Source organism: Xenopus laevis, chromosome 8L (assembly GCF_017654675.1).
Source record: "Xenopus laevis strain J_2021 chromosome 8L, Xenopus_laevis_v10.1, whole genome shotgun sequence".
Lineage (NCBI taxonomy): Eukaryota > Metazoa > Chordata > Amphibia > Anura > Pipidae > Xenopus > Xenopus laevis.
In genome coordinates this window covers 15,065,010-15,091,113 of record NC_054385.1, presented here as the reverse complement: position 1 = coordinate 15,091,113, position 26,104 = coordinate 15,065,010, and the positions used below count along the sequence as shown (strand labels likewise).

The window sequence follows — 26,104 nt, the reverse complement described above, 5'->3', positions numbered from 1 at the left end:
TCGGTTGCTTTGAATAACAGCCCTCAAAAATAATAATACATATAAGCTAATTTCACTTCTGCAGATACCAGAGACTACTCAATAAAGTGGTTGTTTACCTTTAAATGAACTTTTAGTATGATGTAGAGAGTTATATTCTGAGACAATCTGCAATTGGTTTTCATTTTTTATTATTTGTGGCTCTTGAGTTACTTATCTTTTTATTCAGCAGCCCTGCAGTTTGTCTTTTTAGCAATACAGTTGCTAGGGTCCAAATTCCCCTAGCAACCATGCACTGATTTGAATAAGAGACTGGAATATAAATAGGAGAGGCCTGAATAGAAATATGAGTAATAACAATATATTTGTTTGACCCCCATTTGAAAGCTGGAAAGAGTCAGAAGAAGAAGGCAAATAATTAAAAAAACTATACAAAAGAAAAAAGGAAGACCATTTGAAAAGTTGCCTAGAATTAGACATTCTGCAACATACTAAAAGTTAACTTAAAATTAAAGGTGACCTACCCCTTTAATAACCCTGCAGCAGTAGGTATGAAATCGGGATGGCCCCAATAAAAAGGCCCCAAAATCTTTAGTGGGGGCCTAGCCTTAAAGGGCACTTGTCACCCTAAAAAATAATTCCAAATCTTTTTGTATGGATGTTTAAATTTAAAAAAAAGAATGTGGGGTTCATGTTTAATTTGCAAAGGACTTTTATTTTACAGTTTTTTTAATGTCTGAATGGCAGGTCCCCTTTAATAGCAATAAGGGAAAAGGGGTAATTATTTGTTGTTCTGGATGCCATTTAAATAGTTTAACATTGTTATGCACTTGTGGTCACATGATGGATAGCAAAAGGGTGGCTTGGACCTTAGAAAGTCCTAGAGGCTACCCTAGAACCGTGAAAGCGACCATCTGTTGGAACATACCGAACTTAATCAAACCCTAATTTGCATTCGTAAATCAGGGAAGATTCAAGGGAGGCTATAGAAAATGTGACTTTCTTGTCTGTGAGATGAAAAGCTATGTGATTTTTTGGATCAGGATTCAGTTTGGCCAGGCACTTGGATTCGGCCAAAACTGAATCCTGCTGAGAAAGGCCGGATCCCGAACCGAATCTTCGATTTGGTGCATCTCTAGTTAGAATTATTGCCCATAGCATTGGGGACTAAACTGGCTGGAGGTATTCTGCTTTGTACAGTTGAGAAGACTCATATCACAGATTCATCAACCAGTCCTTCCTTGGCTACGTAGCAAACAGAAAACTCAAACCTAGGCCATAATCTCTTAGCATCAAAGAAAAGATAAGCCTATGGACATTTCACCATTTCATCTGAACATTATCTGCTGATGATCATATAATACTCTACCCTGAGAAGCAATAACCACCCAAAGTGAGTGATAATCATGTACAATTCTACTCCACCCTTAAGGCAAGGTTCCATGTTCTTGCCGATTTGTCTATTTTTATCAAACGTTTTATGAATTTTATATGGCTAAAATACAGTGCACATATTTATATGATAGGATTGCCCCGCAATAGATGCGCTCCACCTTATTATGAAGTTAAAAATTAAATCTTGCGTGACTGGGAGGTGATTATATCCATTTAAATTATGTATTTATCCCCAGTAGGATTGCAAAGAGTCCTGTTTGAAGGGAAATTCCACCAATATAAAGGTATGTTATGTATTTTCATATAAAGTGTGTAATCATCTAATGAAGTTGAATTGTAACTGCATAGGCACATTTTCATGCAGGATTTGAGATCATTTTCATCTATGAGTGTTGCATGATAGCAGCATAAAACTGAACTGTCTTTAGGGGGACCTAGATTCAGCAGGGTAATGGGCAATAGGGCTGCTGCTCAAGCCCTACTAGGGGACCACAAAACAGTAAATAGGAGCTCAGAACAGCAGTTAGGGAAAGATGGGCTTTGACATTATTAGCTGTTCCCAAATCTATTTTAATTATAGCAAAAATAATGTTTTTCTGTGACAACCGCACAGCCAAACTTGTGGTTTCCTCTCCTCTGCTAATGTGTTCCTACATAGGTCTATGTATGTCATACTTCACGAAGAATTCACACTCTCAGGACTTATAAAATAAAATAATCATTTATTAACAGAACTTCAATCTGACGTTTCGGCCCTATCCAAGGCCTTTCTCTTCCTGAGAGTGCAGCTTCTTTGTGAAGTATGACGTAAATATTGATGTTTCTGCACCTAGGCATACAAATTGATTAACCTCGGAGTTCAAACGTGTATTATAATTAATAAAAAATAATGAGAATATTAGAAGTAACCTCAGAGTTCAAAGGCCTTCTGCCTTTATATGGTCATGGAACTCCTTGGCAACCTATAATGTACTTATATTTTACAAGACGGGTACTTTATTCTATATATATATATATATATATATATATATATATATATATATATATAGTGAATAAAGCTGGTGTTACAGCCGAAACGTCAGGCATTTTAATATAGTAACTCTATTTTTGTATAAGTCCTGTGAGTGTGCGATCCTTAAAAAACACACCACACACACACACACAGAGACACACACACAGAGACACACACACAAAATTTGTTTTTATTTCTGTTGCTCAAGAGTGCTGGTTCTTCTGAAAATAATATATATATCAATATATATATATATATATATATATATATATATATATATATATATATATATATATATATATATATATATATATACACATACATCCCAACTGTCCCTTTTTCGGAGGGACAGTCCCTCTTTTGACAGTTCAACCTACAGTCCCTCATTTGTACTGGAAAGTCCCTATTTTCTCTGCACTGAACTGCCAGAAAAAGAAATTGGCTTTTAGCAGAGAGCACAGAACAGCTAACAGGTGCAAATAAGATACTTTGTAACAATTTTGAGACACAAAAAAAAGTTCAAATAAGGAATTATTTTCAAACTTTCATAACCTGCCAAATTTTGTAAAATGAACATGGTGGCCAAAAAAATTTGCTGCGTATCTTTTAGCCCTCTTTTTACTTCCAAAATGTTGGGAGGTATGAATTATATACAGTATATACTCCTATCTATTCCTTGTACTTGTCCTTGATTCCTTGTGGGGCAAATGATCTCATTATGTAACTTTTTAGCTAATTTTTCGCTAATAAAACTTCAATCTTTTTATATACAGAGTGTACAATCCACTTTCTTCATTTTTGTCCTTGTACTGCGAGGACAAAACAGTTTCTGATCACTAACAGGCCACAAATGGTTAAGGAGGAAAAAAAAAAATCTGCAAGCAATGGCTTTGCTCTGAGAGATTCAGTGTGGGCACCGATCATGTGCCAGTCTAATCCCTCTGCCCTTCTAACTGTTATCCTTATATGATAGGCAGCGGCATTCCACAAATTAAAAAGGTATTCCCCAGATTTCCCCTAAAGGCTACAAGTAAAGGATCCCCTCCTATTTGCCTCTTTTTTCTTTTACTGTCTGAATGTGAAATACGGGATGTTTAAGTCTTAAATAAACAATCACAATAAAGGAGATTTCAGGCATTCTGAGAGAACCTTTCAGGCACTAGGACCCAGCTGTTCATTTGCTGTCATTGCTTTTCTGTAGCAGCTGCTGCTTTTACTGGGGCTCTGCAGCCTGGGAGAGCGATAGACCCTCTGCCAGGGGGAAGCAGCACAGACCCCTTTGCCTTGTCTCATATTGGCACTGTCTTGCATGGCAAGGCCATTTTCTTAAATAGAGACCCTTAAAGCTAGAGTAATAGGCAGATCCTTGACAGAGAGTGGGATATTGAAGAGCAAAGAGGACAGAGAAAGGTAAACCTTCAGAGGGGGAGAGAGTGGGTGGGTGCAGGAGCCTGGGATTGAAAGGACCATGGTGTGGGTGGGAGACAGAGACCTTCAGGCTGTAGGGAAGCTGCAATTACAATAGATAGAGAGAGGGCTGCACCGGGGGTCTGCTGGGGGGAAGGAAAGCCCAAGCACTAGCACTGGCTCCCAGTCTGTAGAAGAAAGTGCTGGGGAAACAGATGCTGGGTCCTGCCTTGGGAGGAAAAAAGGCACCAAGCTTTGGAGAAGAGAACTACCCTGACAGCAAGAGAGGAGGCCTGAAATCCCAGCTAAAGGAAGGACCCCATATCGGTCAGTGTCTGCTTCCCTTGGCCTTGGTGAGTACCCTTTGGGAAGGTTGCTACAAGACTGGCTATATCATGTACCTTTTACATATGTGGCCTTTTCCTTGATCCCCACGATAAGGCACCACACCTGAAAAGAGACACTGTAGAGTTCTCTAAAAATGACACCGAGAGATGATATAGACCAGGAGTGCCCATACTTTACTAATGTGGGGTCTACTTTTAGTGATGTTGTCCCATTATGATCTACAGTACATCCATAATATCACTGTTAGCATTCTGTTCCCACGGAGAATATTACTTAAATATTATATTGATTTATAAGAGAATTTGTATTGTTATGTTAAAAAAAACTATTTCTAATGTAACCTTAAAAGAATAAATATCTAAATGAAAAGAAGAAAACAGGAGGGTGATTTAGACAAGCTGTTTGTTGACAGTGTCTGGAGATCTACTATCACCTGCTAAAGGTCTACTGGTAGATCCCATTCTACCTTTTGGGCACCCCTGATATACACCTACACTTTAAACTGGCCAGGATTTAACATGGGACATTGGTGATAATGTTTAGGCTGTATATTAAAGCATCAAGTCTGAAGTAGGGGGACTACCATGAACATTAAAATGTAATATTAGCTTCAGCACACTGAAATAAGAAACTTTCTAAATACAATCAATTAAAAATGCTGTACCGTTTCTGAAATAAACATGTTTATCTTCACTATTCCTCTCTCTTCATTCAGGAGTTGGGTGTTAGATGAATGATCCAATATATCTTATAGGGGGCTCCTTTTACCTAGAAGATGTACAGAAAGATATATAGAGATTATAGGGGTCTCCTTTTACCTAGAAGATATACAGAAGAAAATCACCAGACATCATGTCTCTCTACATGCAGAATTTTTGCAAAAGGCAGTTATTTTGTTAGATTGTGTTTGTACTGGAATCAGTTATTTGAGTGAGCTCTAATTCTGCTAGGAAAGGGAGCCCACCCTATAAGATATATTGAATCAATCATCTGACATTCAACTGCTGCATGAAGACATGAAGAGAAACAGATGCTGAGAGAGGAATAGTGAATATAAACTTGGTTATTTCACAAACAATGCAGAATTTTTAACTGATTGTATTTATATAGTTTCTTACTTCAGTATGAGGAAGCTTATATTAAATTTTCATTATCCCGATAGTTCCCCTTCAGGGTTCTGACCTACTTTGGACCACCATTTATATAAAGAAGGGCTATTCAGCCCTCATCCTTCCAGCTGCTTTTGTAATTCCAGACCATTTTGCCTTATTATACTAATGGAACAGCTTGCAAATCTAGTTTGGGAATTAAAGCCGCTCTCAATTTGATCATGATATATTCCATTCTGAATTTGTTGGCTCATTGGTCAGTCTGAATGTAGTTGCCATAGGCATAGCAGAAAATAACTAGATGCCACAGCACAGGGTTAACCTTTGAGTTAACTTTTAAATGATATAGAATAGGGACGCACCAAATCCACTCTTTTTGATTTGGCCAAACCCCTGAATCCTTCCCGAAAGATTCGGCCGAATACTCAACCGAATCCAAATCCTAATTTGCATATGCAAATCAGGGGTGGGAAGGGGAAAACATTTTTTAATTCCTTGTTTTGTGACAAAAAGTCATGTGAATTCCCTCCTCGACCCTAATTTGCATATGCAAATCAGGATCCGGATTGGGTTCGGTCCTGCAGAAGGATTTGGCCGAATCCTGCTGAAAAAAGCCGAATTCTGGCCGAAACCCGAACCGAATCCTGGATTCAGTGCATCCCTATTATAGAATGGCCAATTCAAAATAACTTTTCAATTGATCATCATTATTTATTGTTTATAGTTTTTAAATTATTTGCCTTTTTCTTATGAGTCTTTCCAGCTTTCAAATGGGGGGTCACTGACCCCATCTAATAACAAATGCTCTGTAAGGCTACACATTTATTGTTATTGCTACTTTTTATTACTTTTCTTTCTATTTAGGAACTCTGATATTCATATTCCAGTCTCTTATTCCACTCAGTGCATAGTTGCTAGGGCAATTTGGACCTTAGCAACCAGATTGCTGAAATTGCAAACTGGAGAGCTGCTGAATAAAAAGCTAAATAACTCAAAAACCACAAAGAATATAAAATGAAAACCAATTGTCTCAGAGTGTCACTCTCTAAATCATACTAAAAGTTAACTCAAAGGTGAACAACCCCTATTTTGGATCCTAATTTCTTTGCCCCACCAGCAGCTACTGGGCCTCCTTTCTCTGTTTTTACTCTCCTGGTTCAGGAGGTACAGGTGCACTGCAACCATATCGTTTTTTAATACAGAAATGTTTTATTTATAGTGAAATGGGCCACCACTGCCTTGCCACTGGGCTAAAGATCAGTTTGTTGTTGATTTATTGTTTAACTCCATATGCAAATGAGGATAGCGGGAGCATTTAATTTCCAGGATTCTCCGTATTTGTTATTAGGCCATGGTTGTTGTATTTCGCTGTTACATAATACTAATGGGCAGCATCTGCAAGGGATGCTTATGATTTAAAACACGTGCAAGGCCATGGTGGAAAAGAATTGCAATGCCTGCATTTCTGTGTAGTAAATGGGAATGTGCAAATTTTCCATTAGTAAATATAGCCTGCATTTTCCATTAGTGAATATATACTGCATATTTACAAGAATCCTTACGGTGCAGACTGTATGGGGATAGTTATCATGGTTCACCGAATAGTCGTGGTATTGTGCCAGTATCAAGGCCAGAAATTCTTCCTCTAATTCCAGGGTTCGATGATTCCGGCCATTCTAGAGTAGTGGTTATCAGACTGTTCAATTCCCACGTTAAGGTCCAATATTTGGTTAAAGACTCGGTTTAGTTCATAATAGGGTTAAACCCATACTTGAAAACATTGCTGAATCATCAATTTTGAATATCTAGGACAGCAAATACATGTTCAGCCTGAATCTCTCTCAAACTGATTTTCAAGTTGAGCTTCCAGGGCTATCTTAAAGTGGCCATACACGGGCCAATAAACACTGACAACAGACTGAGTCGTCAGCTCATTGGCCCTCCGACGGGCTTCCACTATCGATACCTGGCTGAAAGCCGGCTAGATGTCGATCGGGCAGGGCTAAAAATCCCGCCAGATAATGGACCGCATCTGTTTGTGGATCCAATCGCCCTTATTCCTTTCATTATGATCCAATCGTTGGGCCCTAGACATTGCCAAACGAGCGGATCTCTCTGTGTGTGGCCACCTTTCGATACCAATTGGCCTTCGGTTTGGGTCCTACAGTAGAGAACTATAGTCCCAGAGTCATCTCATCCAGTTTATACCTAAAGGTAGTTCAGCAAGTAGTTTAGTCAGTACGCTCCAGGAATTGGCTTCAATCTGGTGCAAGTCATACAATGTCCACTTCACAAAGTTCTCTTCAATCAGTATACTCACAGACAGCACCAGCCATGACTTCTTTGGTTAAAACACCTTTATTAGGACATGAGCTCTGACTCAGAAAACCAGCTACCTAAAGGTACATACACTGTGAGATGTGTTTGTTTGGCTAGGCCACCAAAAGAGCGAATCTTCCCTTCAACAGGGCCACCTTGGGTGAGCGATATCACCGTAATATGATTGCTTAGCGCTAGGGCCAAACAATCACAATGAAAGGGACAGCAGCAATGAGCCAATCTAGCCTCCCTGATTGAGATCTGGATGATTTTGGGACAGATATTGATTGGGGAGGCCTGTCAGAGGGCCCCATGCACGTGCACATAAGATACCGAATCGGTCTAAAGGACCTGAATCTGCATCTTAAATCTGGCCACCTTAAGAATGAAGCACAGCAAATTGCAATGCAGGTAACATTCTAAGATAGCTAGAGGCATCATGCTAGGCTAATTCTGGCTACCTCTGTACCTAAATACTCATAGGGAGCTCATAATCTATTCAGTATAGATATTATGTGGTGCTTCTAGTGTTTATCTAACATTCCCAGAAGAATCTGACACTACTGTCATAACTAGATGGTACTAGGCCTCAAAGAAAATTCAATGTAGAGCCCCAAAAACAGTAAATTGAACCATTCTCCCAATAAATATTGAAATATCTCATTAACTAGGGCCTTACTGTACAGGGCCTGCTGTTACACCCCCGATCTGACTACTGGCAAAATCAACTCTCATATTATCATCTTGTTCCTCCGTCGCATGCTGCAACTTCCAAATATAGCTCTCTAGTCTTTTCCTCCGTCCCCTGAATAACTCTGCAATCAAAACAGTTTAGCAGCAGAACTCTGCTCTGTGTTTTCTCTAGCAGAGACTTGAGACTAAATGACAAAGTTCCGGGGGGCGGGGAAGGGGGAGCTTTCAAGTCTCTGTACAGTACAAACTGATTCTTTGTGAGGAAGACTTTTAGAACATCATTTCCAACAGGGAAATCAAAGATCTGAATTTCCTTTGGCACCATAATGATCTCCTAGAACCCCTTTACATCGAGCAGAAGCTTTTTGGTGAGTTTTTTTTCTATATAGGCACTCCTAAGCTGCCATCAAAGGTGAAACTAGACCTAAAACCAAGGCCAAACGCCTTCCTCTGCCCCATAATCCCCCTCTGGGCACATTCGCTATTACTGCCACTTGCTCACACTCACCCCCTTTCCCCCCAAACAATCCATGTGCATTAACTAATTAAGGGTAAGGTCACTCTGGGCGTTTCGGGAGATTTAGTTGCCTGGCGGCGACCATTCTCCCCGAACACCTTCCCTCACTCTTGCGCTGGCTAAAATGAAAAATCGTTGGATTCGTTTTCCGAAGTTGCCTCGTGATTTTTCATTTTAGCCAGCGCAACCAATAATCAGTTTGCTTTGATCACTCTCATGTAGGTTGAACAATGAAAGCACATCTTTGAGTGGTCACAATAAATAAGCCGTATAAATAAAGCTATCTGGTTTGCCCTTGTTTCGATAAATGTTTATTAGTACTGTGGCTAGCAGCTGCCTTGTAGCGCTGGGATCCTAGGATCAATTCCAGCCTGGGCACGATCTGCTAGGATTTCATATCTTCTCCCTGGGTTTCGTCCAGGTACTTTGGTTTCCTTCACAGTCCAAACGAAACTTTAAGGGACCTTAGATCGTAAGCTCCATTGGGTGAGTGAACGACGGATAATAATAAAAATATCATGTTTTCACAGGAGTTAACCAGTTAAATTTCATCCATAGACTTCAGACAAGCAGTGGCCATATTGGCATGAAAATAGAATAGGAAATTTTCATTGTGATGGTTTCAATAAAAATTTGTGTGTTATCAATGTGGCCCTATGTTTCTACCGTTTAGTAATACGTGGTATCTATCGGCAAGTGACCCTAACACATTGGTTTATTAGATAAGTATTTAAGGATATATTTGTACAGGGTAACTTTGGTGCTGATACTGTATATTAGGAAGCTTTAAAAGGATTCTGTCATGATTTTTATGGTGGAGTTTTTATTTCTAAATTACTCTGTTTACACTGCAAATAATTCACTCTACCATGGAAAATTTCATTCCTGAACCAATACGTATACTTTTTTAGTTGTAATATTGCGCCATCTCAGGTCATTTTGCCTAGTCATGTGCTTTCAGAAAGAGAGCCAGTGCTGCACTATGGAACTGCTCTCTGACAGGCTGTTGTTTCTCCTACTGAATGTGTCGCAGTGGGACTTGGTTTTACTATTAAGTGCTGTTCTTATATGTACTATTAAGCGCTGTTCTTATATGTTATCTTGTGTTAGGGAGCTGCTATCTGGTTACCTTCCCATTGTTCTGTTGTTAGGCTGCTGGGGGAGAAGGGAGGGAGGTGATATCACTCCAATTTGCAGTACAGCAGTAAAGAGTGACTGAAGTTTATCAGAGCACAAGTCACATGACTGGGGGCAGGTGGGAAACTGACAATATGTCTAGCCCATGTCAGATTTCAAAATGAAATATAAAAGAATCAGTTTGCTCTTTCGAAAAACAGATTTCAGTGCAGAATTCTGCTGGAGCAGCACTATTAAATGATGCGTTTAGAAAAAAACATGTTTTCCCATGACAGTATCCCTAAATAAAGCTCTATAGCTAGTGTAGGATAAGATGGGCAAGTGAAAGGCAAATAAAATTTCCTCTTTTCCCACAGCAACTTTGTTTCCTCTTTTTCAGCTAAGATCTGTGCTCTCAAAATCCCAGCAGTTTACTGTTTACTGTCATATTCCTCCCTCACGTGTACTCTGTCTTCTCTTGTCCTTCTGCTTTCTCTCTCGCTCACATAATCCATCTTCCCCTCCCCTAAAACAGTCTGGTAGGGGGATGATGGCTGCAGGCCTCCTGATTCTGTTGCCATAGAAACGCATTGAGTTCCTGCGAAAACAGAACAGAGCAGGTTTCTTGTGCAATTACAAGCGGGGGACAGGGAGAGGTTGCATGCATGTTGAGGGGTTGGCAGGGGAGAAGAAAAAGAGAATATGATTGCTGGCTTACGTCTGCAAAAGAGCACAAAAACAGGAATATATCAATTCTGAACAATGGGTAGAGAAAGCCCTATATATATTGGCTAATTCCGTGCCATGGTTTTGCCATGGAGTGGTGCATGGATCTTACTTGATATGTGATGGAAAGTCAGGGCTTGGTCGTTGGCCATGGGCACCAATCTATTGTACAGAGGCCATGCTTCAAAGGACGATGGTTCAGGACAAAGTATAAATTATTATTATTACATATGGATACTAAAAGGGGCATTTACTAAACTGCATTCCTACTGGGTGGCCATTCAGGCCCGGATAACGAAACTACTAGGGTTTGAGCTCCCACTTGACCCTAAATGGTACTTATTATGTTTGGACACTCCTACCCCACTGACGACCCCAGTGCGTAAAATGGTTTATAAGTTACTTTTCCTGGCCTGAAAGCTCATAGCGTTTCATTGGAAAGCATCTCTCCCCCCTACATATCAGGGAAAAAGCAGTCCAAGACTTGCAAAAGGTAGAAGATCTCATAGCTTAAAGGAATGGTACTTCCAAACATTATATAAAGATTTGGCAATTATGGATTTTGGAGGATGTATAACTGTCTGTTTGACCTCTTTTATGTAAATCAGCCTTGTGGTTAGGATGTATAAAACCTATGACTGTTATGCATATGGTACACCTACTGCTGTAAAAATGCTATATACCGGTGTAATGTATGTTCTAATAAACTTACCTGAACTAAAAAAAAAAAGGGGGCATTTACTAAGCGGGCACAGTGTGCAGTTCGCCATGTTGCCATCTTTTCCCCCAGAATTCTAGCATTTTTGAAGCTGCATGCTGATTGGCTCTCAAAAGTCAGGACTACATCATTTCCAGTGCATGGAGTTAAACTGGCCATAGATGTTGAGATTTTTAAAAGATCCGATCGTCGTCGTGAGACCACGATTATCTCAGAACAATCGTACGAATTTGTCCATCAATTAAAAAGACCAATTTGCCAGGAAAACAAAGGGGAGCTGTCTGCTTGGCCCTTCAAACATAGATAGATTGCACTGGGACCGACAAAGATTTTTTTACCCTGGCCGATCAATTTCCTGACAGATGTCGGCAGAAAAATCGTAAGATGTTCAGTCGTTCGAATACCACTAACCGCAATAATTTCGAAGGATTGGTTGGACTTCGCTAAAAACGGTCGTTCGGCAAGAGAAATCTTTGAGTCTATGGGGAGCTTAAGGAGAACTAAAGCTTAACTAAAGAAGCAGCTGGTAATGTTGTACACTGTGTTTTGGGCTTCTGTACCAGCCCAAGGATATCGCAGCCCTTTAGCAGTAAAGATCTGGGTCTCCAAAGATGCCCCAATAGTTAACCATGTTCTTTTCTGCTGATTCTGTTGTCAGTTACTGAGAACTAAAGCTTAACTAAAGAAGCAGCTGGTAATGTTGTACACTGTGTTTTGGGCTTCTGTACCAGCCCAAGGATATCGCAGCCCTTTAGCAGTAAAGATCTGGGTCTCCAAAGATGCCCCAATAGTTAACCATGTTCTTTTCTGCTGATTCTGTTGTCAGTTACTGAGTTTAGAGACCCACTCACAATATACAGTACACATAGAATAGAAATGTCACAATATGTATAGGTGCGAACCCTGGCAATAGCTAACAGTTGCACTTGCACAAGATTTATCAAAGCGGGAATGATGGGTGCAATGTCACTTGCGACACTCTGATTCACACTGATTCCAGTTTTTTCTTAAATAAGTTCTTTCAAGGTCTAAAAACGCTAAAATTTGACCTTAGATAAATGACCGCCTTAGTGTGATACTTTTTCTGACTCCTGCAGCACAGTTAGTTCTCCCTCCAGGACTCCATTTCTCACAGTACCTTATATGCTTCTTCATAGGTCAGTTGTGAGAACCAGCAGTGCGGGGGGGAATGGCAAAGGGCAGACAAATATTGTTTTTAATGGTGTGTGGGGGGGACCAAACAAATTCTAAGATGCACGAATGGGAGGAGTAGCAGCTCATCCTCAATTTCCCCCTGATCTGTCTTCAGAATGGAACAATACTCTATAGCCATCTGTTCAGATGACCAGCTTGGACAACTGTAAATGTCCGCCTATGTGTGACCGCCTTAAAAGGAGAACAGTCATTGATATAAACATGCACAGAAATTGTAGTGGGTGATTAGTAATCGTTTTATTAAACAGGTTTAATAAAAGCAAGTCCAGTTCAGTGATCATTTTTAAACTTTGCGCTGAAGGAAGGGGTTGCATGTTGCACAACGCCGTGTTGCAATGCTGAGGAAAGTCTGCAGTGCAGTTTCAAAAGGAAACCAAATCTGAGTCACTGTGATTACTGGGCGGGTGTTTGTTACTCACAATTGAGGTTTGTTTGTTTTAATTAACTGCTTATTAATGGAGAAAGCCACAGCGAGCATATAAGGGCATTGACAGATGTAGTTATTTTTTTGCCCACAGGTGATTGCCTTTCCTGCAGGGACTACAAAGCACCCAAAAATACCTAGTTATGTTAAGGGTCTGGCCAAACGAGCAGATTCGGGGAGATTAGTCGCCCCAGCGATAAATCTCCTCTTCTTCGGGGCGACAATCTCCCGAACTGCCTTCCCCCTGCCCTGGCTGGCTACAATGAAAATCACCTGGGGGACTTCGGTTTAGCCAGAGGAGGGCAAGGGGGCGGCAGTTTGGGGAGATTGTCGCCCCGAAGAAGAGGAGATTTATCGATGGGGCCACTAATCTCCCTGAATCTGCTTGTGTGGCCAGACCCTAAAGGATGGCGATTTTTGCAGAATGACTAATTCTAAGCAACTTTTCAAAAATAGTTTTTGAATCACTTGCCTTGTTCTTCCGACTCTTTCCAGCTTTCAAATGGGGCTCACTGGTCCCCATCTAAAAAAAAAAAAAATCAAAATGCTCTTTCCTATTCCTATTCCAGTCTCTTATTCAAATCAGCTAAGGTCATTTGGTCCCTAGCAACCAGATTGCTGAAACGGCTCAAACCAAAAGTCAAAAAGCACCAATGATAAAAAATGAAAGTCAATTGCGAATTGTCTCAGAATATCACAAGATCATATTAAAAGTTAATTTAAAGGCGAACAATCCTTTCGGGGAAATGCAAAGAAGGGTATTTTCCTGCGAGGCTTGTAAAAGCTAAACCGTGACATTTTTTTCATTTTTGTTTTTTTTTAGACACGTGTGCGGAACAAGGAAATGAATGAAGAGTGGTAGGAAGAAGCCGGCGTGGGATATGTCTAACACCACAGTAATTGCACAGCATGTTTCATCCTCTCTAAGTGAAAGACCATCTTCCTCCCCAATATACATTCCCTATCATTTGCTACATTTGTACATGAATGCCTTTCCTTGGTTTGCCTTGCTACATCCTCTGGCCCGATCCTGTTGCTGGATTAAGTCTCCCAGCATCCTCTGCTTCTGTCTGAAGAACCTGGATGGAAGTTGGACATGAGGACCCTTATGCTGCCAAAAATTAAACTGATAGCCACGGTACACTAATTCTGATTTATTGTTTAAAGTGTTAACATGTTTCCACTTGCGCTCCCTAAATTAAAGGGTGCGTTCTTGCAAAGAACGGCCACAAACCACCATGTATTTTTACACCCAGCCCTTGGCCATAGGCCTCTACAATCACCTGTGTCTCTCCCACCTATACAGAATTGTATTCATCAGGGACAGGCTGTGGAAAGCACATAGGCATCCTCTCTACTGTCACTTAACTTGTTTGTCATTGAGGCCCTTGCACAGGGTTATAAATGATCTCCAGAGACCTGCCCCATGAATACAGTGCTGCCTGTGTTGACAATGATGTATTTATGGTGCATGGGTGGGAGAAGGCATGTAGTATGTCACTACTGGAAGATGAATAGGATAGGGCCAGAATAAAAAGTAACAATATCAATAAAACTGTTGACAGTTAGTTTTTCTGCTGCCAGGGTCAGCAATCCCTATTGAAAGTTTGAAGCATAAAAAATATCTTTAAAAAAGACTGAATTGCTAAGAACAGGCCCATTGCCGTTCCTGCCATGAGGCAAGGTGAGCACCTTGCCTCAGACGGCAGTGAACGGCCAGTTACAAGGGGCGGCAAAAAGCCGCCTCCTGTAACTTTAAGAGCCGAATTTCCGGTTTTTAAACCAGAAATTCAGCTCTGCTAGTGCAGAAAGCGCAGTACGCGCTCGTTGCACTATCGATGCCGTCCCTTTTGACCCGCTCCGCTGCTAAACTTTTAAGCACCGAGCGGGAGAGGGAGGCGGCATAGGGGTTGCTGCCTCAGATGGCAGCAGCCCACAGATCGCCCCTGAATAGGCCATTCTACAACATACTAAATGCTAACTAAAAGGAGGACAGAATTAAATCAATGGAAGGTGCCAAATATTAGGCACCCCCGAGTGATCCTTATCGGATACCCCCAGACGTGGGGTGTGATATTTTTCCTGTGCACACAGTAAAACAAAAAGCTGGATTTTAAGCAGAAATTCTGCATTTTTACTTTACTGCGCATGTGTCACCCCAGGGCTATTGAAGAACAAAGAAGCAGAAGAAAATGATCGCTCTGTGGTGCTGGTTCAGAAGCAGAGTCAGACTTGGCTGGCGGGACACCGGGAAAATACCTGGTGGGCCTCCAGCCCTCGTGGATGGATGGCTTTTTAGCAAGTGAGGGAATACAGGCTTATGGAAGATAGCTCATAGTACAAGTTGATCCAGGGACTGGTCCGATTTTGGAGTCAGGAAGGAATTTTTCCCCCTTTGAGGCAAATTGGAGAGGCTTCAATGGAGTTATTTGTCTTCCTCTGGATCAACTGGCAGTTAGGCAGGTTAAAATGTAGTTAAAAGGTTGAACCTGATGGACATGTGTCTTTTTTCAACCTAACTTACTATGCATCAAAAGGTACGCAATAGGGGAGGAAGGGGGGATAGAGGAGGATCTACTCCTGGGGTGGGGAGCCCAGGCTCCTGATTTGGCAGCCCTGATGGACCCACAGACCCCCAGTCTGACGCTGCTCAGAAGTACCTGGGGTACCCCATTCAATGAATTGCAAGAGCTGTGCCTGATTCACCCTCTCCATGTGCCATTAATAGTCAACATTCTGTGCCTCCTCAGTCCTGATATTTTAATGGTTGTCTCTGTCTGCTCCAACCTTTTTGATCAAACCACATGGTATATTCCGGCACTCATAGAACATTTTTTATTAGAGCTACTGAATTAATGGAATCACCCATTTGGGCTCAGCAGTTTAGATTAGAGTCAACTTCATAGGGTCTGTCAACATACCATTCCCATCCTGAGTTGGCAAAAAGGAAGACTGGCATGGCCATGTCATATGTGACTTACCCTATTCATGCCTGACCCTTAACCACCAACTTTAATTCACTATGCATGTTAAACATATATTATTTTCTTTCATTTTTTATTCATAAGCACTTTATTTGGTAGCCTTTTAGATTTTTTTTTGCTAGTACAGATATGGGATCCATTATCCAGAAACCCGTTACCCAGAAAGCTGTGAATTACGGGAAGTTAGTCTCCCATAGACTCCATTCTTATCAAAAATCTCATATTTGATTTTCTTTTTCTCTGTTATAATAAAGCAGAAAAAATGTACTTGATCCCAACTAACATATAATTAATCCTTATTAGAGGCAAAACAATCCTATTGGTTTTATTTAATATTTAAAATAATTGGGTAGACGTAATGTATCTGGAAAACCCCATGTTCTGAACATTATGCATAATAGGTCCTATACCGGTCATTTTAATTTTTTTTATTAGTACAGTAAAGTTAGTATTTCTGGTATTTTGATTTGCTTGCTCCTTTGAAGACTTTTTCTGGTACCCCCACAGGGCCGCACAGCAGCACTTATACTGATTTTTGCCTTGGTCACCTTTCTCATCATACTGACTTCCAACAACAGCGAGGAACCGTTCAACTACAGGGAGCTGAAGCTCAAACACACCAACCCTCCCAATATCAGGAAATGGCTACTGCAAGACGGTTACATCTCAGTGTCTGGCAACAAGGTGAGGAGGGGACGCTGCACTTTTGTAGAGTTTGAACCAAATTTGCCCACACTAGGGGGGATGCAATATTGTGTTGCTCCCTTCCTGTTCCAAAATAGCATGCAGGAAGCACTTAGGATGCTGCTCTGCTCAAAAAATAAAGTTAGTGAGAAGAGTCATCTGATGTTTCTCTGCAACATCACAGGACATTGGGGCAGATTTACCAAAGGGTGAAGTGGCTGTCGCTAGCGAAAATTCACCAGAAATCCCATCCGCTGGTACATCGCCAATTTACTAACAGGCGTAATGGACAATTTGCTAGTGAAAGAGACCATCGCTAGCGCAGTTTTGCACCCTATAGACAGGCGAATTTAAGCTCAGATGAACGATTCAAATTAACTAAAGTGCAAATTTTATAGAACTTTTCCTCTTTTGCCAGAGTTTCCTTCTCCACCTTAGACCTGGCAAACTGATAAGATCCTCCTCAATCTTAAGTCAGTGACATCATATATTTTTTCATGGGAAGTCATAAAAGTTCTAAAAAACGCTGGCGTTTTTTCATATTTTAAAGCAGGATTGCCTTCAAAAGTCCTAACTATTAAAGATTTTTGTGTTAACATTTTTTTCCAACCATTTGAGGGGCATGGCACATTTGTTTTAGGGTGGGCTCATGTCTAGCGCATTAGAGGATCTCTTTTGTCTTTATTTTGCTTCCTTGGCCATGTTTAATAATAAGTGACCACTTCAAGTATTTACACCAAAATCTCTAATAAAAACACATATAAGACCTATATGAACCCGTCCTATAAAACTAGACTTAAGCGTAAGAGTACTAATGAAGTTTCGCTAGACAGAAATGAATGCTATCGAATTAAGAATTAACGATAGTGAAACTTCGCCAGCATTCGGCTACAGAGACGCAATGTTGCATTTTAGTGAATTAGCGTAGTGGTAGCCAATTTACTTCTGCTTAAGTGGCGGAGCCTTCCCTGGAAAAAATTCGCCCTTTAGTGAATTTGAATCCCACTGTCTCAATAAGATTAATTTTCCTTCATAATGACCAGAAGGCGGCTGTTGCAAACTCATATTCGTTTAAAAACGGCTAAAAGAGCGCTGCAAGCTTTTTACATTCATTTTTTGGGATGGTTTGCATTTCCTTTAAAATTAGCCCTTTGGTGTGTCATTTCAATGATTCTTTTTCCTTTTTATACCATATCCAGATAGCCAGCTGTGCTGCTGAGATGAGTTAGGAAGCATGATGTTACACCTAATAGTAACTGTCTGACCTTTCTTTAGACACTACACTCCAAGTGCAACAGCTGCGTCATCGTCACCAGTTCCAGCCACCTACTCAACACTCACCTGGGCTCAAAGATCAACCGGGCAGAATGCATTATTCGCATGAATGATGCCCCAACCACTGGTTATGAAAAGGACGTGGGGAACAAGACTACGTTCCGCGTGGTGGCTCATTCCAGTGTATACAGGGTTCTTCGAAGGCCGCAAGAGTTCTTAAGTCGTTTTCCAGGGCAATCTCTTATCTTTTGGGGCCCTCCTAACAAGATGCAGCAGGGTAGCAAGACCAATCTGTATCACATCATCCAACGTGCCAGCCTGGCTTTCCCCAATGTGTCTGCCTTTGTCGTTTCCCCAAGAAACATGGGGAGATTTGATGAGCTGTTCCGGGCAGAGACAGGGAGGGACCGGTAAGTTTATATTGTTGCTGCTTCTAGATCAGTGATCCCCAACCAGTAGCTCTCCAACCCCTTGGATGTTGCCCTCATGCAGGTGCTTATTTTTGAATTCAAGGCTTGAAAGCAAGTTTTAATTGCATAAACACTAAGTGTAGTGCCAAGTAGAGCCAAGTAGAGCCTCCTGTAGTATCAGTCCAAATAGGGCTACCAAATAGCCAATCACAGCACTTATTTGGCACGCCAAGGGACTTTTTCATGCTTGTGTTGCTCCCCAACTCTTTTTGCATTTGAATGTGGCTCACGGTTAAAAAAAGGTTGACTGTAGCCAGTTTGCTGAAATAACCAGTAGGTGGCACTGTTGTTTCTAATTGATTATATTAGCTGATTAGAAACTGCTAATATCTTAAAAACTAGCAAAACAATGTCGGTAAGTTGTAAAAGTGCCCTTTGCGCAATCCCTTTAAGAAGAAAACGTCACCTCCAATATGCAAAGCACCAATACATTTATCTTTTTTGTAAAATTATAATTATTCCTTGGTATGGATGGCTTAGAATTCTGCAGTAAAACAAAAATGTGTTTTTGTCACTTAGACAGAAGTCTCACTCCTGGCTGAGTACAGGCTGGTTTACCATGGTGATAGCAGTGGAGCTGTGCAACAATGTACACGTGTATGGCATGGTGCCCCCAGACTACTGCAGGTAACACTTTAATCACATAGATTAAGTTCCATAGACACTTTCACCTTTCAGCCCTGGGGTCTTGACTTCGACTCTGGCTTGGGCACTGCATGTTCTCTGTGTTTATGTGTAGGTTTCCTCTGTCTAGTCTGGTTTCATAACACTGGCCCAAGCGTGAGTGAATGTGATAGGGACCTTAGCTGGCCATAGATGCAAAGATCCGATCATTCGAATCCTCGAACGATCGGACTTCCCCATCTCCAGACCTGCAACTAACCTTCAGTTTAAATAAAGTAGTCAAAGAACAGATCAGCCGATGTTCTGCCCCTGACAGCAATCGTACGAAAGTTATGTCCGCAAAAATACTAGTGACAGTCTCCCACTGAAAATCGTTGATCGGCAATACATGCAGAGATATTATCGGCAGCCGACAGAAATCTTTTAATCTGTCCGATCGACTGAACGACCGATCTCCATGGGGCGAAAAATGTTGGGACTCTCCATTCACGGTTTTAAAATCGTACGAATCGAGTTACAACTGGGTGGCTGCGTGATATCAAATTAATTATTCTGAGAAAAAACAGGTCTCTACTCAGATATATGCCTCCAGTTTCTTGCCAAGTACTTATCTTGTTTAATTCTCTAAACTGGGATAAGGGCCAAGGGTCACTGACCTCCAAATCTCTCTCATATCGGTCTTCTCAGATGGAAAATGTTGTGCATCAGTCCTCGTGATGCGCAGAACTTAAGGACTGCATTGAAGGCTCTTCATTTAACCCCCTAACTGCCACACATTGTAAACTTTGGTGCAAAGGCTGTTGAATACCTTATTAGATTTGGGTTTTGCCTTGATCTGTGCCATGACTGCACAGCAAGGTCAAAGGAAAGGGCGGTAGATTTTTCCCCTCCATCAATATTTATATCTCCATGACAGGTATATAACTATAGGTGTTTGTTTTTAGCAGAGGTGAAATATAGTCCCTGGTGGCACTTGAAGAGTTTGAAAGTATGCTAGAGGATATGTCAGCTCTGACTCACTGCAGCCTGCATTTAGCAGCTTCACTTCAAATATTCCCAGACCCCTTGTTTAAATAAAACCCCTCCTTTACTTGCCCTTCACCCAGGCCTACTGTATCTACTGGTATCTGACAGTTCTGATCTGGCAGGGCACTCTTATCTGCAACTCACAGAGGAAGCAGAGCCTGCAGTGTGGGGTCCAGTAACATCTAGTTATGCCACTGCCCTAATTTGTAACCATTTCTCAGAGAACTTTCATGGTCTTAAAGGAAACATATTATGTAAAAAAAACCAAAAAAACCAACAAGATTGTGACAGTGCACAATGTGTTTTAAAAAGTTGTCTGTTCCACTTCCTACTGCCTCCTTTCCCAGGTTGTGCAGGGGAGCCGGCAGCACTCAGCTCATTGCACTGTAGTATAGGAACCAATCAGCAGCTAGGCTGACCTGATAGGGAACTAAAGCCTGTCTCTGCTTGTGTGACTGCAGGGCTGTGATTGACTGTCCTCCTCCTACTGTGTTTCTGGCAGGGACCTTTGGGACACGCCCACCCTTCATTTGAAACTCAAACAGGAACCGTAGCAGATCTATAGCGAGCTCCAATAAAGGAGCCTTTTGAAAAATAATATTAATTTTTGGCCAAAGGTAAAACCAGTACCATATAGATTATTGCCTACAAAATTAGGGGGGTTTCATTTATCTTATATGTCTCCTTGAAATGCTGCATGACCTTCATGTGGTCTCTCCTTTTTTTCCAGTAAACGCCAGAAGAAGATGCCGTATCATTATTACGAACCAAAAAGCCCAGACGAGTGCATCACGTACATTCAGAACGAGCGAGGCCGCCGAGGAAATCACCACCGGTTTATCACAGAGAAATTAGTGTTTGCCCGCTGGGCACCTGTATACAACATCACTTTCTCTTACCCGGAATGGTTTGATGATGAAGAGACTGAATCTATTTAACCATGTCCCAAGTGGGATATTTTACCCCCGTGTCTCTTCTGCTCACACCTTCACTGGTTTTTCTCTGTGTTGTTTGGTGTTGGGTGCTGTCCAGATAGAATAGAAGCTGGAGCCGTGGATAACATGAAACCCAATGAAAGAGCCATAGAAACATCCGGTTGTGGGTTCCTTATAGTTTCTCACTGGTTTAACCTGGGAAGAAACCAGCTGTCGTAAATACACCAGCAGTAGCTCAAGGGTCCCGGGACTCTGCTTTAGCTGCTTGCATTATCCTTGGTCCAAAAGATAGGAGGAGGGAAATCAAGGTTTGTTCAGGTGATTATATCACGTGACAAAATGCTATATATTTATTTTGTTTGTGTGTTACCAACTTAAATTTACATTTATATGATTTGGTCCTTTAAAGAAAGAAAGCAACCAAGTTGTAGGCAGTGAAATACACATAGGGCACCAAGATGTCAACATCTTGGACCTCCAACTCTACTAACCCTATTGACTGAAGGTGCACAACTGTCGTACAGCCTGTGGCTCGTCCCAAAAGAGAGCACAGCAATGTTCTGTCCTGCATTGGACACAGAAAGATAAGCACAGGCTGTCTGGCAGAAAGCAGCTGCCCAATTGTGTTTGACTGTGAACATTCTGATGGCACTACAAAGAGAAGGTTGGGAGAAGCAAAGATGGACACATGATAGAAGATAGTGTTGGCCGGGATGAATAAAGTTTTGACGTTCATGTGAAAAGTGAATGTCAAAGGAGAACTAGTGCTGAGCGGAAAGCAAAATTGATACAAGAGACAGCAAGAGAGGAATGGCTTTGGGTGGTGGATATCTGTAATCTTTCATGAAGTTGCCTCTGGTGTTGTCCACTGACTTGTTCCTCCCATTTCCCCACTGAAGTCTTGTATTGCGTACAAGGTCTCCATACGTGCATTACTTTACTATATCAAATACTCTCCTCCCATTTATATTTTACATTGTTATGATACAAAAAAGACCCCCCAGACAAAAGCCAAGCATAATGGCTGTACCAAGTGGCTTATTTTCATGTGTTCCCTTATGGAAAGGCAATTACGGATACTGCAAAATTATTTATTTTTCTTACCCTTTTAACCTGATCATGTAAAAAAAAAAAAAAAACGTCCAGGCGATCCAGAGGAGACTGCCCCGAATGCTTCATGTGTATGCATGATATCTGAAATCGTAGGTAGTTCCATTGATAATGAATGGAAATTATGTTTGCACATTTCATGTTCGGAGCTTGAGTATTAATTCAGGGAATGTCAGGGAAAAGCTTTACTTAAGCTTACTGAGAAACTGCACAGTGAAGACCCCCAAACAGCGGAAGGGGCACTACAAGACCATGCAATGCTTTGTACAAACGTGGAACCAACGACGCCCAAACAGAGAGAACATTATTTTTCTTGTCGTGGGTTTGTGGGAGGATCCATGAAATGTTAGATTTGAAAAGATAAAAAATAAATAAATCTAATTTTAATACATCAAAGATTTTTTTCTGTGTGTGTTTCCGCCATTAAAGCAATATGGTCATGTGCATGCTGGCGGGCGATATGGAATTGCAGATATAATGTGTATTTATTAGAGTGTAAAATATGTAGGGTACAGGGGGCAGAATATTTGAAAAGTGAGGTTGAGCAGGATTGGATAATACATCAGGACTTTATATTTTCTGGTGGATTTAACTGCACTAGAGCAATCCGAGAGAGTGAAAGATTCAGCCTTGATGTAACCAAGTAACTGGTACTTACAGCTTTGCACATACACAGGTTTTATTTATAGTACTTACACTGGGAAATGAGAAGCACTAAATTATATATTAGGACATTGTGCTGATAGGCTGCTATAATTGATGAGCTCTTATAGCTGGCCAGGGCGGAACCTGCAGGCTAGTGGGCCTAATACCCAACGAGGCCAAGAGCATCCAGACAATTAAGTTGCCCCTCACTTTGCAGCTTTAACAGGCTCTGATCTTCTGATGTTTCCACTAAACGATACAACATTATTGGTGGAATTTGCATTCAGAAAGAAGAGTATTAGTGAGGTTAGGCACTGATGTTAGGGGATCAGGTCTTGCATGGAGTTGGCATTCCAATTAATTCCATGTGGGTTCAGTTGGGTTGAAGTCAGGGCTCTGTACAGTAAGTTTTACCATTTCAGCAACCCATTCTGTACAGGCCTAGCTTTGAGCATGGGGACATTATTGACTGAAAGCACAGTACTGCAACTAATGTGATTGTACTGTGTAGCTGCAAGGTTTGCTCTCACTGGGATCAGGGGTCAATCTGTATAAAACATCCCCAGACTATTATTCCTCCTCCGCCAAAATTGCCCTCAGCATTACGCATTCAAACAGGAAAGTGTTCTCCAGGCATCTGCCAAACTTAGACTATTCCGTCAGATGGTGAAATGCCATTTATTACTGCAGAGACTCCGGTCACATGATGCCATGTCACTTTTATTGCAGGCAACACGGTAACATGTTGGGGATTTCATTATTGTTTAAATCCAGCCTGAGGCAGCAGGGGTTACTTATTGCTGCTACAGAAACACAGGCACCAATTTCAGCAAAGCTAACCCTGCCTAATCCCCCCAGACATTAAAGGGGAGCAGTCAGGACAGCATGGGACTTCTGAGCTATATGAAGAGCCAGTTTGTTTTTGTATATTATTATTGTACAATGGAAACTTGTAGGCAGGTGTCCCGTGAGTTGTAGTAGTAATAAGCAAACCAGCAGTTGTCAAAATAAATGAAGTTCTATTTATTCCTTCAATGCCAACATGACAATCCAAATTAACACGGCAAATCTTCAGATGTTCAATACATGGCAATTCTGTCCAGGAATCTAGCCTCTGTTTTGCTTACAGGATTTCTTCAGGTATTACCTCTTAATACCAATGGGCCGCTCCTGTTCCACCGCCCTCGATGGGATCTCTCTCATTTTTCGTCCCACGGAGATCGGTCGTTTGGTTGCAGCGCCGGGAAAAAACGCCGGCACAGCTGGTGTAATTGAATGAGGACGCACACGTCCCCATAATGCGGCTGGGCGGCATGCCGCCCTAGGCCCGGGCCTATGTGGCCTTGCCACAAATCCGGGCCTGTTTGGTTGATCGGCCAGATTAAAAGATTTCTGTCGGCTGCCGATTATTTCTCTGCGTGTATTGCCGATCATACGATTTTCAGTGGGAGTCACTAGCTTTTGTCGGACATAACTTTCATCTAGTGCACACTATAACATAAATCTCCTAACTCTGGCTAACTACTTACTTCAGGGCTGGGCTTTTCTTCCCTACAGCAGATGTTCTTCAGTGGACCACGCCCACCTACGAACTGCCACAGCAGTGGTTTCTTGCCCCTATTTATACTGTTATTTTTCCCATTAACTCTAGTGGCAAGGGTAAAAATTACATCATTATACAATTAATATGACCCTACTGTCCTCTTGTGGCCAAACCCTGTAAACACAGAAGGAAAAGCTTACAGCACTTCGAGGTGCCAAAAGTTAAAGGGATACTGTCATTAGAAAAAAAAGATTTTCACAATGAATCAGTTAATAGTGCTGCTCCAGCAGAATTCTGCACTGAAATCCGTTTCTCAAAAGAGCAAACAGATTTTTTTATATTCAGTTTTGAAATCAGACATGGGGCTAGACATATTGTCAATTTCCCAGCAGTCTCAAATCATGTGACTTGTGCTCTGATAAACTTCAATCACTCTTTACTGCTGTACTGTAAGTTAGAGTGATATCACCCCCCCCTCCCTTTTCCCCCAAAGCAGCCAAAAAAAATGAACAATGGGAAGGTAACCAGATAACAGCTCCCTAACACAAGATAACAGCTGCCTGGTAGATCTAAGAACAACACTCAATAGTAAAATCCCATGTCCCACTGAGACACATTCAGTTACATTGAGAAGGAAAAACAGCAGCCTCAGAAACGTAACTAGAGGGGGGCGGGCCCTGGCGCAGGATGCGCAGCCGGGCCCCTCGCCCCCCTCCGTGCACCTGGAACTGGCCGGGAATATGCATCGCAAAGCAGCACGCTGACTGCTGGGGGGCCCTGAGGGGGTGCGGGTCCTGGCCCGCTCGCACCCCCTGCTCCCCCGGTAGTTCCGCCACTGAGCAGCCTGCCAGAAAGCATTTCTCTCCTTAAGTCCAGGCACAAGTCACATGACCAGGGGCAGCTGGGAAATTGACAAAATGTCTAGCCCCATGTCAGATTTCAAAATTGAATATAAAAAAATCTGTTTGCTCTTTTGAGAAATGGACTTCAGTGCAGAATTCTGCTGGAGTAGCACTATTAACTGATGCGTTTTGAAAAAAACATGTTTTCCGATGACAGTATCCCTTTTAGCACCCCCAAGTGATTGTAGTTACTTACCTGAATCCTCGGGCTGGTGCTCCTATCAGCAGAAAACTGCACCAGCCCAGGGTTATACCAGTGAGCACCATGGAGCGATCCTCTTCCGGCTTATTCTTTCTTCAAATTTCCCGGGGGAAATGCATGCGCAGTTGAACGAAATAGGCAAATTTTTAGTTAAAGTTCGGCTTTTCGTTCTGCTGCGCAGGCAGCGAAGAAAGAGGAAGACAGAAGATCACTCAACGCTGCTCACTAGTATAACCCCAGGCCATTGCAGTTTTCTGCTGATAGGAGCACCAGCCCAGGTTTTAGGTAAGTCAATACAATTACTTAGGGTTGCCTAACATTTGCCACCCCCAAGTGCACCAAACCTTTTCTTCTCCTTTAAAACATTACAATTTTCAACATTCAAAACCCATATACACACATAATAGGCATTTACACTGTCATACACTGCACTTTTTCACATCATCTTCACCCACCTTACGAACTTGCTTAAAATAACTTTTTACCAGGCACATATTTTTGGTGGAATTAGTTTTCTATTGAGTAAGAAGCAGTAGAAGTGCTCTATCCAGTGCCCAACAAAATGTACTACTATTAAAAAGCCTATGAGCACTTACTCATAGGCTAATGGGCATATGCCTATATAGCTCTTATTTATAGGTATGACTAATCAAAACAACATACATCACAGCCAATCACCAAGTGGGGAGCCAATTTACCAATTTGGATACCTATTTACATACAGGC

General features: G+C 41.6%; 1 protein-coding gene across 4 annotated transcripts; it reads left to right on the top strand.

Moving 5' to 3' along the window:
* The first annotated feature begins 3,621 nt into the window (after nucleotides 1-3,621).
* On the top strand, nucleotides 3,622-22,482 carry st6galnac6.L (ST6 (alpha-N-acetyl-neuraminyl-2,3-beta-galactosyl-1,3)-N-acetylgalactosaminide alpha-2,6-sialyltransferase 6 L homeolog). 4 transcript variants are annotated; one of them, XM_041573276.1, is made up of 6 exons: nucleotides 3,622-4,146; nucleotides 13,802-13,874; nucleotides 16,470-16,646; nucleotides 17,922-18,331; nucleotides 18,911-19,018; nucleotides 20,772-22,482. In XM_041573276.1, the coding sequence occupies exons 2-6, from the start codon at nucleotides 13,827-13,829 to the stop codon at nucleotides 20,977-20,979; spliced, it is 951 nt and encodes a 316-aa protein (XP_041429210.1). In that variant the 5' UTR covers nucleotides 3,622-4,146; nucleotides 13,802-13,826; the 3' UTR covers nucleotides 20,980-22,482. The 4 variants fall into 4 exon arrangements, with proteins under 4 accessions (XP_041429210.1, XP_041429212.1, XP_041429213.1 ...); XM_041573278.1 differs by having other exon boundaries at nucleotides 13,802-14,116; XM_041573279.1 differs by lacking the exon at nucleotides 3,622-4,146 and adding an exon at nucleotides 8,509-8,630 and having other exon boundaries at nucleotides 13,802-14,116.
* The last annotated feature ends 3,622 nt before the right edge of the window (nucleotides 22,483-26,104 follow it).